This window comes from Kryptolebias marmoratus, linkage group LG2 (assembly GCF_001649575.2).
Source record: "Kryptolebias marmoratus isolate JLee-2015 linkage group LG2, ASM164957v2, whole genome shotgun sequence".
Lineage (NCBI taxonomy): Eukaryota > Metazoa > Chordata > Actinopteri > Cyprinodontiformes > Rivulidae > Kryptolebias > Kryptolebias marmoratus.
The window spans coordinates 1,222,014-1,236,430 of NC_051431.1; the positions used below are offsets into that span (position 1 = coordinate 1,222,014).

A 14,417-nucleotide genomic window follows, 5' to 3' on the forward strand; every position below is an offset into this window, starting at 1 on the left:
TGCTGTTTTCCTTTCTGTGCGCCCTGACGTGAAGCTGACTGATACTGTTTAAATTATACACAAGTATCAGAACCTGATCTCTCATGTTTCCTCACCCTTCTCTCTGGAGACGCGTGGAGGACAGAGTTCAGGTGGTTCCCCCTCCTGTCCTTCCTCTCGGGGGTCCACACCCCAGGGTCCGTCTGAGTGGAGCAGTCCAGCAGCGTCGGGTCATCCGAGTTGTTTTTCCAAACCAGCGTCCTCCTGTTGAGCTCTGTCTCGTTACTCTGTGGGAAAACGAAGGCCTCCTCCTCCGAACCTGTCAGAGAGCATCACATCGTCAGACCGCTGTACCACCCCGCTGACGGACGGGAGGACGTGCACGGGATACACACTCCAGCTGTTGCCCTTGGTCCTGGAGTCGGGAGCCGGGGTGCACGGGCACGACCCGGTGGTGTTTTTGTGTTTCTTCACGCACTCCATCCTCACCAGATCCCGGCAGTGTCGGTGGCAGTTTATCCCGCAGTCTGAGGAGGAAACGTAAAAACGTTAGGTTCAGTTCAGAAATTATTTTAAAAACTCTCCATTTCTGTAAAACTGAACATATTAAACAATCATTCAATGCATAAAGGAGGTTCTATCCTCCTCTGAGGGACGGGGCTTTGACCTTCACCTGTCTTCAGGGACACTCCCACTGAAACCTGAAGACATTTCAGCATTTATTCACATTTATACAAAACTTCTTCTTTCCACTGCTCCCTTTAAGGCAGCATCTCACTGGGCCCTGACTAGTTGCTGGACAGCATTCATGAGAAAGAGATCATCTTCAGATGGTCTCCAGATGGTCTCCAGATTGTCTCCAGGTTGTCTCCAGGTTGTCTTCAGTTCTTCTCCAGATGGTCTCCAGATGGTCTTCAGATGGTCTCCAGATCGTCTTCAGATGGTCTCCAGATCGTCTTCAGATCGTCTCCAGATCGTTTTGTTCTTTCTTTCCTCTGAGGCATGCAGTCTCGTCTCTTGAGGTTTGAAGAAGTTCAAAGTTTTGTCTCAAAATGGTCACATGGTTGTCGTGGGCGTCTCAGATTCACCTGAGATGTCCCAAGTGTCCCAAACCCATCTTCAGAGCACAGAGGAGTATTTGGACACCTGTCCTCTGACAGAATGTGTCTGAGGCAAATGTCCAGGTTGAAAAACCGCTGTAATGATAAATAATAATGGTCCAAATCTGTTAGTCCTCATTTCTAAAATGTACTCCGGTAGATTAAAGGTTCTGTTAGTAAAATCACGAAGACCGGTCCAAAAGAAATCATAAAGTAGGAGACAAAAGGGACTGAAAATAGGTCAACAACGGAGATGTCCATGAAAGAGCTGCTGCTCAGGTTTGTTGACTAAAGTCTGCAGATAAAAACGTTTACGTCTGACTCCATCTTTCTCTCATATTTCCACCTGAAGGTCTTCTCCGAGATTCTACACGCGTCCGCCATCTTTGTTGACCTTTGCAGACTACATCCAGCCTGATGAAGGTCAGTCACGTGACCCAAGCTTCCACGAGGTTTACAGCAGGCACGCATTGTTTACGTTCAGTGCGTACCCTCGTTTCAGAATGACACATCAACATATGAGGAAAACTGCTGAAGTAAACTCTTTCAGGATGAACGTTTTTATGTTGGACTTGAACCTTTCTGTCATAAATGGCCTCCACCTGTCTGAACTCCCTCCCAGCTGCTCCTTACCCTCACTGCACATCACAGTGTTGTCTGCAGACATGCTTCTCACTAAGAACTTTAAACTGGGTGTGGGCCTCGCTTCTTCCTGTTTCCTTCGACGTGTTTTCCTGTTTGTTCTTCCTGTTTTCTGCTGTTTTCTGCCTCTTTTCTCCCTCTAATATCAAATATAATATTCAGGATGATTTAAACGTCGTATAAGACTAAACTCTGAGTCCATCTTAGCAGCCTTCTCATAAAATAAGATCTTTAATAATCCAGGCTTGTTCTGTTTTAATCCAGCAGAATTAGGCCGTATGTGTCAGTATGTGGCCTCAGTGAGCTTCACATCGCTTTAAACCTGAGAAGTTTTCAGTTTCTAGAGTTAGTGTTGATGTTTACCTTTACAGTGATAGCCCTGTTTGATGACCCCCCACAGCTGGAAGAGGCAGAAAGAAGAGCGTTTCTTCAGTTCATCATTTATATAAAACAAAAGCCCAAATAATCCCAATCCAGCTGACTCACGAAGCCTCCACACGTGTCGCAGAACGTTGGCCGTTTGTACGTGGTTTCGTGGAAGTTGTGCGCGTCGTTGAAGTTGTAGCCCAGCTTGGCGCAGACGGACATCCCCCTCATGAAGTAAGAAGTGATTTCTTCACGGCTGATCTGTCCCTCCCTGAGGAGAGGAGAAAACATGAGAATCTGATCAGCTGTGAACCTTTTAGATCCTTAAATCCTCCCCAGGATCTGTGCTTTTATTTCAGCTGCTTTGTTTTTCGCAGCTGAATTGTGTATTTTAAACACCTTAAATGTCTCTAATCTTCCTCCTCTTGCCTTTAATTATCCTTCTTCTTCCAACTAGTCTCTTATCTGCATGTTTGACTCCATTTCTTTCTTTCCTTCTTTGGTTTGTTTGCTTATTTACTTATTTATTTAAACTCTCACTCTGTTTAACGTCTCTTCATGTGTTTTGTTTTAACGTCTCCAGTCAGAAAATAAAATAAAAAGACAATAAATGATAAGGGAAAGCTTCTAGAAGCCCTTTGCTCACCCTCACCTGTCAGTTTCTTGCGTGCAGAAGGAAAAGGGGAAGTTGGCTGCTATTTTTTCAAAGTCCTCCAGTGAGATGTAGCCGTCCTGGTTCTGGTCGTAGTTCTTCATGACAGACTGCAGGGGGCAGCAGAGGAAGGAGGCAGTCAGTAAAGCAGCTCTGTGGCAGTTCTGCTTTAGGCTGAAGGATAAGAAGGAAGTGAAAGCCAGGAGGTTGTGGAGGAGTCACAGATACTCACATCCACCATCTGTTTGACGTGTTTGGATATGGTGTCAGAGTCGAGCCTGGGGGTGACCCCTGACCCCCACTCTGCCACGACCGGGGGCTTAACGGGAGTTGCAGGCTGTGGACCGACACATGCAGTGATGAGACACCAAGGACTGTGAGAAACAAGAAGAAAGAGCACACCCACCACATAACACACTTCCCTAACGTACAGCACTTTGATGTGGCTGACTTTCATGTTTTTCAACTGCTTTTCTTTTCAACATGGCACACCCACAGAGCGCACGAAATGTCCATTGTCATGTGAAAACAGGTTAGAACAAGCACACTCCCGTCAGATAAAGCTCGTTTCAGGACTCTGTACCTGAATCTTGGGGTTTTTGGGTTCCTTGGTGTATGAAAGTTCATATATCTCATCCTCGGTGTAGTATAAATCCAGAGAAAGCTGAAGCACAGACAGAACAATCAGCGAGGTTATTCTCTGTGGGAGCTTTCAGGCTTTCAGCTGATCTCCGGGGTTTCGGCGTCGTACCGTGAGCAGATGCAGGAGGTCTTTGTTGGCCTCGAAGGGGGGTGTGCAGCTGTGGATGGCCAGCAGGTCGTTGATGTTGCTGTACAGGTGCTGCAGTTTGCTCAGGTTGATCTTCTCCTCGTCGATGTAGTCCGGCAGGGCCTCGTTGAGCGAGATGAGGTCCTTCAGGTGGACCCCCAGGATGGGCACCTTGAAGCCCTTGCACTCGCTGTAGACGCGCCGGTAGTTGCTGAAGTTGCTGCGTGAGGAGAGCAGTTCGGTGAATTCGCTCAGGACCTGCAAGAGGATAGACAGATGGTGATGAGGCAACGAACCCAGGAAACAACGACGTCAGCTCAAAGACTGTCAAAATAAAAGCTTAGCAGTGCTTGAAGGAATGCATATCGCCCGCCGTGTTGGTAACAGACACACAAACCCAGGTAAAAACATTTTTATCCACCTTCGCCTTTCTGAGTTGGGCCGTAACAACGGACAACCGCACACTTAGAAGGTGAAGCTGAAACAAACTGAGTGCCCCCTGCAGGCTGGATCCAGTTTAACATTTAAGCCCCGCCCCTCCATGTAAACCAACGGGACTTTCTAAAAAAAATTCACTTTCTGCATGTTTCTGTTCTTCCATTTGAGTATCTGCTGCTTCTAGAAACAGTCAGAACGCAAAAACAAAACAAAAAACACCCAGCTGTTTTTTGACAATAAGTAAATGTTTTCTGGTGTCTGCAAACAACCTGTTTCAAAAACCTCGAGATTGTTGTGTCACAATTCCTGTTACCTAGCAACCACAAGCCAAGTCCAGCCCCTCACTTAGCAACCCAAGTGGAGCTCCGCCCACTTCATTACAAGAAGACCGTCAGGTTAGTTCTGCTGCTGAACAATGTCTGCTGGAAAATGTTCTGTTGTCGGCTGCAGTATACAACGTGTGCTACCACTGTCCCGACCCGCTACCAGTCGGGTTTGGACCTGATTACTGCTGCTGTCCCGACCCGATACCAGTCGGGTTTGGACCCGATTACTGCTGCTGTCCCGACCCGCTACCAGTCGGGTTTGGACCCGATTACTGCTGCTGTCCTGACCTGATACCAGTTGGGTTTGGACCCGATTACTGCTGCTGTCCCGACCCGATACCAGTCGGGTTTCAGACCCACTTCCTGCCGCTCTCCTACTCGACAAATGTTGGTTCTGAACCGCTAAGCGCACCCAAAGTCAGAATCCTCAGATATAAATCTGCAGCGTTTAATCTGTCAGAGTTTTTATGTTTTGAGACGGGACACTGAGTTGTGCAGGTGTGTGTTGGTGTGCAGGTGTGTGTGTGTGTGTGTGTACTTGTATTTGACACATTGTGGGGACAGTTTTCCTAACATATACTACCTTGTGAGGACCAACTCCTCGTGGGGACCAGGCTTTGGTCCCCACGAGGAGAAATGATGTTTTTGGGTTAGGGGTTCGGTTTAGGACTAAGGTTTGGTTTAGGGTTAGCTATGTACTGGTAATGGTTAGGGTTAGGGTAAGGGTCAGGGATAGGCTGTAGTTAGGGTGTAGAAATGAATGGAAGTCAATGGAAAGTCCCTGCAAAGATAGAGAGACATAACATGTGTGTGTGTGGGTGTGTGTTTGTGTGGGTTTACAGGTGTGTGGGTCTATAATTGTGTTGGTGTGTGGGTTTTTGGGTTTGTGGGTGTGTCAGTGTGTGTGGGTTTCCGGTTCTTCTCGGTGTGTGTTAGCGGGTGTGCGGGACTTGTGTAGCCCGTAGAGTTTGGGTTCTGTTCACCTTCAGTGCACAGACTCTGGTTCCAGAAGCGCCTGAAAACCACAGAAGAAGATGGAGATGATTTGTTCATCTTTATTTACAGTTTATAGTTTAACTCATATTAGCATTTTACAGCTTGTTGTTAGCTTTGTGCTAAATGAGTGTGTCGGTCTGAACAGCTGCTTTTTGCTACTTTTGTCACGTTTGTGATCAACCAGAAAATAATTTTAAGTTGCTGAGTTTTCTCAAACAAACAAACGAAACACCAAACGTCCAGCAGCGAGGCGAGGACTTGTCACGCTGCTGTCATTAAGTGCAGAAAAAGAGTTTTTCTCTTCGTGTCACGCCAACTTCTGTTGTACAAATGAATAACTGGGGTTTCCTCTCTTGCTTAAATAAAAAAAATCCCAACTTCCCTGGTTTTGCCCGACATGATGTCAGTTTTGTCGCAGGCAACTGAAGACGAGGGCAGATTTATGGACCCTAAATACTGCGTGAGGTAAATTAAAAGCAAGTATTTTCTGAGTTTTAAGACCAGAGAAAGATGTGTTATAATGAATGTTACAGCAGGTGGCAGGACCCGGTCTGCTCTGACTGATCACAGCGTTAGTTGTGCCGGAGCCGCCTCTATGCAAGCATCATGCAAATAAATAACATGGTAACGTAGATAAGTTACTGAAGAAACGCCTGGACAACAAAGAGAGTTTATAGGAGATTTTAGAGCCAGAAAAACACTGAAAGCAAAGTTTATCTGTAATAATACTTTTTATCAGGAGTAGTTTCTATTTGAGGCTGACTGGAAATAATATTTTCTTCTGAATTGTATCATTGAAGCTTATTTTCACTCCTCTGATGAGATTTTATGAGACACAGCAAAACTATGAGAGATGCTACATCTTGATTAAATGATGAGTCATGATTGCGGCATCCGAATCATAACTTAGCATCTCCTAATTATGAGATCCACTTTCATGACTCAGCATCTCATAACATAAGTTATCTCATGATAATCTCAGAAATCCTCATTTAAACTGCTAAGAGTTAAAATGTGTTACCTTAGCTTCTCACAGTGACTCAGCATCTCACAAATATGAAATGCTGAGTCATAATTACAACACAGAATATAACAGGTATGACTCAGGGGGCTTTTTTTAAAATCAAAGTGTCAGACATGGGTTTCCAAAGTTTGACCTGAATGTAGATCCAGTTTAGATCTTGAGTCTGCAGCTACTAATTATTAATTTTATCAGGATGTAGGTTCTTCACCTGATATAACAAATAAAACTGAATGAAACTAATTCCCATCAAACCTCTGAATGTAACAAGAGTACGACTTCTTGATCCTTAAAGAGAGAAAAGGAGGAAACTAAATGACATCAGAGCACCGAGGCCTGAAATGTCAGCGTTGAGAAAGAAGAGTGTAAAAGAAAGTTGAAACATCCTCCCTCTGAGGCGACTGTGTGTAATCTGTGAAATACCTTGGTGATGTCAGGGGGCAGCAGGTTGTATGTGTCCTTCAGGCGAGAGATGGAGCTGTGACAGAGGCCTCCGGTGACGGCCATCAGGGTGTTGAAGTTCTGCAGCGCTCTCAGTTTCTGCAGAGATCACAGGAACAACGTGAACTGAAGCCTGGCCTCCCGTCTGGCCTCGGAGTCGATGCCTTACCTGAGCCACATGAATGAACTTGGTGAAGACCTGGGCTCTCTGCGGGGCCGTGTGTCTGCTGAGGATCATCAGCTGGACCCACTGGGACACTCCGTTGCACATCATGACCGAGCGCTCCAGGGCAGGGTTGTCCCGAACTGAGCCCCGCACCACGTAGCTGCGGTAATCCTGGAACTGACGGAAACAGGAACCAGGTCATGTTAAACTCCTCAGTCTTCAAACACGAGAGCTGACTGAGTTCTGGGCTGAAGATATTAGTTAACAATCTTTACACCAAAAAAATACACATTAAATCATGTTGCAGGAGATATTACATTATCAGATTAAGAGTTTATTTTTACTCCTGACTTCGTTGCAGTCTGTGTAACGATGATGTCTCATGTTGGTTTCCCTGCTTGGATCCCAAACTGAATAAAAGTGCTAAAAGTATAAATATCACAGCTGCTTCCAGACCTCGAGGATAATCCTAAACTATCAGAGGTCAAACAGACACTCTGGTAACGAACAAAGAGGCGTGAGTAAATATGTGCACCTGTGAGCAGGTTAAACCATCCATGTGACCTCAGCTGAAGGCTGCAGAACACAGCAGCTAAAGTGGCTTCAGCTAAGCTTTCAAAGCCAAAATGATAAGAAACACATGTAGAAGTTTGACAACTGGAAAGGAAATAACAGAGCTGTAGCCGTTTTGGTCGAACCCAGATATTTATCTGTAATCTCATGTGGTATCACAAGTTGTGCTGCTAGCTGCTACAACATCAAATTTCACCTCAGTATCTGTGAAACTGACTATAAACAGTCATTCTCTGTGGTGTTTTTAAGGGCAGAATCAGAACATTTGTCTGTTTAGCATCATATAAATTAGTGTTAATTCCATAAATTGTTGAATCTTTTAAAAAAGGACGGGTTCGTTTTGTCATACAGATAAAAGTCCACGCAGGAAACCTGCAGGAAACTCGTCAAAATGAATCATATTCAGGTTCCTGCGAAGATCTGAGAACTGGCAGGTAAACTTTGTAACCTCTTGGTTTTTCAGTAACTTCTGTTTTAAATTTAAAATGTTCTTTTTCCTTAAAAAGCTGAAGAAATGTTTCAGATATTCGGTCATTGTAAAGCTTACAGGGTTAAATTAAATGTGTAATAGTTATAATCTGCAAAGCCTCGTTGACACACTGACCTAAAATCAGAAACACACACGCTGCGTCTGGGAGTTTTCAGTCAGGGTTCAGGCTGAAGTGCATCTGAACTCTGAGAGCGTAGAAAGTTTATTTACTGTAACTGGATGCATCTGTTTGAATCTGAAGGTCCAGACTCGTTTTTGAGTCTTAAACCTTCTGGAAGATTTGAGTTTTTCTGACTTGTTGCAGTTTGTCGACTCGGCTTCACTCACTGAAACGTTGCAGAAGTTTTTAAACTCCAGGTAGCTGAGATGTGCAGCCATCTCGTCTGGCTCCATGTGGTCAAAGATCAGAGACACCTTCCTCTTCTTCACAGAGGGCGAGGGAGCCTGGGACGCGTTCACATGAGGGCTTCTGGGAAAAGGAAAGAACCGAAGGACAAAAATAGACGCTCGTTCTATTTATAGAAAAACAGATTAAACATACGCCTAAACGAGTGAAGGTCAGCCCGGGGGACAAGGTGACTCACAGGTAGGAGGAGTTGATGAGCTGTGAGTGCATCTTCTCCCCGTCGAGTCGGACCAGCTCACACAGGTCCCCCATGGTCTGCTCCAGGACGGGGTCCTCCTTAAAAATGCCCGAGAACTGGCCCATCCACTGCCTGGGCCCCGGAGCAGAACACACAACATGTTTACTACTCGCACACAGAGCAGGAGAACCAGTTTAGCTGGGACCAGGTGTCCTTTCTCACCTGACAAGGTGGCAGATCTGCGTCCTCCTGAGACCTCTCCTGTCAGGGGGACAGTCCTTATAGGTGCGAGACAGAGTCAAGGATCCGAACCCGAGCTGCACAGATCTGAACACCAGCAGGAGATTTCCTTCAAATCTGCTTCAGCTCCAAACAAAGCCGAGCCTGTTTCCTGACCTGATTACTGGACCTGAACATGAGACCAGGAGCCGAGCAGATACGGGTCCCCAAAGGGCGGACCACGGGCTGGATCCGGACCGGAATGAAACCTTTTCTGGACCCAGTTGGTTTTTAAATTCCAGTAGAATGAAATTATTTATTTTCCTGTATTTACAGTAACTCTGTTTAAGTGGCACAGCTTTTCTACAGCTTACAGGACTGCATCTTTTCCCACATTTATGGTGATTCATGTGAGGTGGAACAACTTTTCCTGTATTTGTCAAACTCGGTTCCTCGGGGGCCGCTCTCCTGCATGTTTTAGACGTGTCCTTGCTTTACAACACCTGCTTTAAATGAATGACTTCTGCTTCTGCTTCTGGAGAACTTGATGATTTGGTGAGGAGGTAATTAAACCATTTGAATCGGGTGTGTTGGAGCAGAAACACCTAAAACTCCCAGGACAGCGGCCTTCGAGGCCTGGAGTCTGACCCCCCCTGATTTACAGGATCTCCCATCTCCGGCGGTTTCTCTCTGAACAGGCCTGAAACAACCTGCAGACTGAAGGAAACCAGCGTGGCTGCTGAAATAAAAAGGATAAATTCTGGACGTTTGCAGGGAAAAAAGTGCTGAATTTTAATTGAGACGACAAGGATATAGGGTGAGGAGCTTCTGGGCGAACATCTGGGACGGGACAACCCAGCTGTGCATCATCAGGGTCATGTGGACCAACTGGGATCCTCTGGGGCTGGAGATCCTGCCTTCTGAGTCTGCACATCAAACACATTTACACAAAAATGAACAACAAAACACAGCGAGGGTCGAAGGTCGAGGAGCTCTGAAATGATGAATGATGTTCATCTAACTAATTTATATCATCAATATTTATAGAGCAGAAGGCTCAAAATGAGACATATGAGTAAATAAAACATTTCCATACTTAAAGTTTGTAGCTAGTCTTTACCTGCTTTTAGCTAGTTTGTGTTTTTAGCTTTTGCTACATTCAGAAACACATTTATAGAAACATATTTGTGCATATTTCAACAATTAAATAGAAAGGAAAGGATTTATTACATGACTTGTATGAAGTGTTAACTGAACATAAAGCCATCTTCCTCTGAAGGAGGCCAGATTTTGTGGGACTGAGCTGAGAGGAGCAGAACAGAGGCTGATTGTCTCCTTCCCTCCTCGCTTATATAACCTCTGTGGGACGAAGAGGAAAGGCTCGAGTTTGGGACCGACCGAAGCAGTTGAGGCAGCGCTGGATGAGCTCGTCCAGGCTGGGGGCGCTGGCGCTGGGGGCTGAGCTGGGGCTCTGCAGGGCCCTGCTGATGTCCTGAGGACTGGGACATGTGTTCCTCCTCCGCTGGACCGGCTTCTTGCTCTTCATCACACCAGGAGACTCCACGTTGGACTTTCTGAGAGACAGAGACAGAGAGAGAAAAGAAAGTTCGAGAGGCAGACAAAAAGTAGAGCAGCAGCGTGAGGCGAGATGGAGCAGGTCAGCGTTGGAGGAAACGCAGCTCACCACATCTGATAAACCCGTGTGCTGCATCTCTGCAGCTCTCCGAGCAGAAACACGCGTCTTCATCAGCAGTTTGAGCTGTTCACAGATCAGATCCTGCCTTTAGATATAAGTCGAGTCTTAAATTGTTCACAAAAGCATTTCTTTCTGCTGCGACTTTAAAAGAAGCAGAAATGTTTAAGGTCTTTATTATAAAAAATCTCATTTTAAAACCAAGGATTTCTTGTTAAATTGTACCAATAAAGCTGTGTTCATGATGTGGTTTGATGCTCAGTAATCACACAGCTTTTAGATGCACAGTGATACTTCCAGGTCTTTTATTTTGAAAACCGCTCCTCTTTCCTGCCTGGACTCAGCTGCACTTATTTTTCACGTTCTAGCAAACCTTCAAGCTGAGCTGGTAGTATCTGAGAGTCATCTCCAACACATACTCTGAGTGCTCACTGATCAGCCAAGATACCGCCGAAGGTTGTGCAAAAGGGGATTTTCAAGCTTTGACCTACATGGCTATCACTCCATCGTTTTTCATTCTAAGTTCTGTTTTTTCTTTTAGTCCTATAAATAAACCTGCTAATAAAAATAATCTAGTGAGGCTTAAAAAGTAGAATATTATTCATCAGAAAGCCAGTGGAGTTTCCTTTCTTCTTGTGAAATCTTGGGAAGATTCTTTTTTTCAGATTCAGGAACAGAACTCCTCACAGGCAGGAAGAAACCAGGCCCGTTTTATTTTGGCGGGGTCCAACAGTTGGGTTTAATTTTGTCTTATTTATTTGCAGCCGGTGTATCGGACTCAACTGATGTTTCAAATACCCCCCCCATTTTTGACTCCTGCTATAAATGTCTTGTCTCATTAAACTCATCTGATTTCTTCTGTCTGTCTTTTTTAAAGTGCCCTTCTTTTTTTTTGTTGCGTTTCGTGATTAAATTTATGCTTCCTCTTCAGATCAGAGGCACGGTTGAGCAACATCTGAGTGGATGTCACAATAACCAGTAACTGATTCTGTTTTATGCTTTTTACACAAACATTAAACGGCGTCTTTGGTTGAGTTGAGCAGAAGAAGACGTCTCTTTGTGGAAGAATTATCAGTGCTTTGTATTTAATGGAGCTGATCGCGATGTCTGCTGTCTTTTGAAGAGCTGATTCACTTTCCAGGGTTGCGATGAGGTTCAGTCCGAACAAACGGAGAGTCTTCTGTCACAATGTGAAACCGGGTCGGCCGTCTTACTGCAGCTGATGTGATGACATTACCAAGAAACACTGCGAGTTCAGAGAACTCACAGAGAAGTTCCCTGAATGACCAGACTTACATCCTCTTCTCTTAGGTTCAGTGTGTGTGTGTGTGTGTGTGTGTGTGTGTGCAGCTCATTTCCCCAGTCTACTTATACTCCACACACAGGCTCATAACACACAGAACCTCAGGTACGTTTGTTGGTGTCCCAACCCAACTGGAGTCTTTGTCTCTTCAGTCCCAGAAACTTTGGTTCTTGTCAGCGAGTATTTTGATAAATTCTTGTCTGTTTTTTTTCTCCTGGTTCTTCTTCCTTCATTATGATTCAAAATGGTGGGATCAGAAAGTGACAAAGAGTTCAGCTTGAATAGTTTCTTGGGTTCTTTTTCTACCTGCCTGACCAACCTGGGGTTGCATTTCCTCTTGCGTCCACATCCTGGGAGGTTGTCTACTGTCCCGTGAACTTTCTGTTTGTTACTAATCTTGTAAACTGTGTTCAGAGGAACCTGAAGCTGCTCGGAGTCGCTCTGTAAGCGTTTACCTTCAACAGGGAGATCTATAATCATCTTTCTGTCAAACGTGACTGTAATCCAGGGGTTAATCGTCTCTTTAACCAACAAATCTGTTTGTAAAACAAACAACACGTCATGTTTTCTGCCTAAAGACATTTTTCTCTAAGAATGAACGTAAATGTTAGAAAAGCTGCACAGCCTAGTATGAATTACCATAAACCTGCCTGAGATGAATACTGTCAATCCTTTCCGGGTCGTGGGCAGCAGGTGGGAGAAGCAGGGGCGCCCTGGACAGATCACATGTCCATCACAGGGACACAAAGAGACGAATCAGAGTCACCAGTGAACCAAACATGCATGTTTCTGGGCTGTGGGAGGAAGCCGGTAAACCCATGTGTGCACGGGGAGAGCCGTGAAGGACCGGGAGCTGAACCTGCGACCTTCTTCCTGCGAGGCGACAGCTCTAACCGCCGCACCACCATGCCACCCTGAAGGGGAGAGGATCCAGGCCACCTAAAATAGATGGCTGCTGTTAACTGAATCCCTTTTCATGAGAAGTGAAGCGTTGTTTCAGTGAACTGTGAGAGTAGCAACAAATCTACCTGCGTCGGAACATCCACACCTGTGCATCCTCGCTCCATTTACAGAGAAAGTGAGCGCTGCTGTGAGTACAACACACCTACAGGCTCTCAGGGGTGACATTCAGTCATCTATTTATACCAACAGCTGCCCCTATAGGTGCTGCTCCATCCAGTTATAACAACACACATCCTGATGACCCCTGAGTCCTGGTCGTCCAGCTACAGGTGGCTGCTTCCAAAACCTGCCGAGCAACAAAGCCATCCTTCCACCCTGGTGCTGGTCCCGGTCCTGGTCCCGGTTCCGGTCCCGGTCCCGGGCCTGGCACCACCACACCCCCTGCCTGCTTCAGTGTGAACCTCTGTGGTTTGTCACCCGGCCGAGGCCAGAAGCCTCACGCTCGTGCAGAGAAACGTGCAAAAACCTTAACGAAAGACTTCCTGATACTTTGTCTTTGGTGATGTTTCCGTCTGAAGACGTGTTGAAGGGTCACACACGTCTTTGTCTAATTTTCTGCAGATCGGGTCCAAACGTTTCAGGTTTTATTTGACAGAATGCAAACCTCGGCGGAAGGGAAGCCGTTGCGACAGCGACGCGTTGCAGCAGCTCTGAAGCGTTTGGGAACCAACGACGGCAGCAGGAGTTTGGAAACTGAAAAGTTTTGAAAATGACGCCGCTGTCGTCATTATCACCCACCGCCGAAGGCCAGGGGCGATAATGTTTCTGCCCCTGTCTTTATGTGAATGTTTGTTAGATGGATTTTAATTAAAGTCAGAAATAAGCACAGCCTAGTCTGGGAAATGTGATCTGAATTGAATGAATTTATGATTTTTTTTGTCTTTCCGGATGTTTGGAGCAGCGGTTCTCAAATTTGGGTTTGGGGCCTCACCGTGGGTCGAGGAACTCCAAGTCTGGGGTCTCGAGATGACTTTCAGAAGTCAAATAAAGAAGTCAATAATAAAACTTATAACTAACAGTTGCAAATGAAAGTAGCATGCTTTGAAGGAATGCATATCACCCGCCGCCTCACATGACCTGTTAGCACTGAGTGTTGGGGATGACTGTCAGCTACTACCACGCCAAAATTTAGATAAATATCTATAAAAATAAGTTCTAGCCATTGCTGTGTTGGCTAAGCTTGATGAGATGTGGCGGCCATTTTAATTTGGGTTGACTCCAAAAGTTAATCAGTTGTAGATTCGTGTCTAATAATTCCTTTCTAAGAGTTTCATTAAAATCCGTCGAGCAGTTTATGAAACATTTTGCTAACAGACGGATCTGACTCCTGCCAAAGTTCATGATCTGTTCGAGCTTCATCGGTTCAAGGCGGAGGAGCATCCCGTTAAAGGAGGGTTGTTTCTTCCCACTGTCGCCTCTCGCTCGGTTTGATCGAATCACATGAAGGTTTTTTATTCTGTAAATTAAATCTCCTCCCGATTTTTACTTCAGGTAGAATCATCTCCCCTGTCTCTGTCAAGTCTTTTTTAATCCTTCTTTATTCAAGTTTTCAACAGGACCGGGTTTAGAGCTCCAACAGGACCGGGTTTAGAGCTCCAACAGGACCGGTTAGAGCTCCAACAGGACCGGGTTTAGAACTCCAACAGGACCGGGTTTAGAGCTCCAACAGGACCGGGTTTAGAGCTTCAACAGGACC

At 45.5% G+C, this 14,417-nt stretch overlaps 1 protein-coding gene across 2 annotated transcripts in view; it reads right to left on the reverse strand.

Moving 5' to 3' along the window:
* Nucleotides 1–14,417, reverse strand: part of rasgrp4 (RAS guanyl releasing protein 4) — a 22,689-nt gene that overhangs the window by 2,848 nt on the left and 5,424 nt on the right. Inside the window, exons 2-16 of one of the 2 annotated variants that reach the window (XM_017431063.3) lie at nt 10,161–10,336; nt 9,577–9,688; nt 8,766–8,828; nt 8,544–8,675; nt 8,287–8,428; nt 6,900–7,073; nt 6,713–6,829; nt 3,491–3,766; nt 3,323–3,403; nt 2,972–3,076; nt 2,740–2,849; nt 2,208–2,358; nt 2,085–2,121; nt 375–506; nt 96–298 (exon numbers count right to left, since the gene is read on the reverse strand). In XM_017431063.3, the coding sequence (XP_017286552.1) occupies nt 96–298; nt 375–506; nt 2,085–2,121; nt 2,208–2,358; nt 2,740–2,849; nt 2,972–3,076; nt 3,323–3,403; nt 3,491–3,766; nt 6,713–6,829; nt 6,900–7,073; nt 8,287–8,428; nt 8,544–8,675; nt 8,766–8,828; nt 9,577–9,688; nt 10,161–10,336 (2,011 nt within the window). Of the gene's footprint in view, nt 1–95; nt 299–374; nt 507–2,084; nt 2,122–2,207; nt 2,359–2,739; nt 2,850–2,971; nt 3,077–3,322; nt 3,404–3,490; nt 3,767–6,712; nt 6,830–6,899; nt 7,074–8,286; nt 8,429–8,543; nt 8,676–8,765; nt 8,829–9,576; nt 9,689–9,992; nt 10,117–10,160; nt 10,337–14,417 lie in introns of those variants that run through there. The other variant, XM_037973303.1, reaches the window with a different exon arrangement.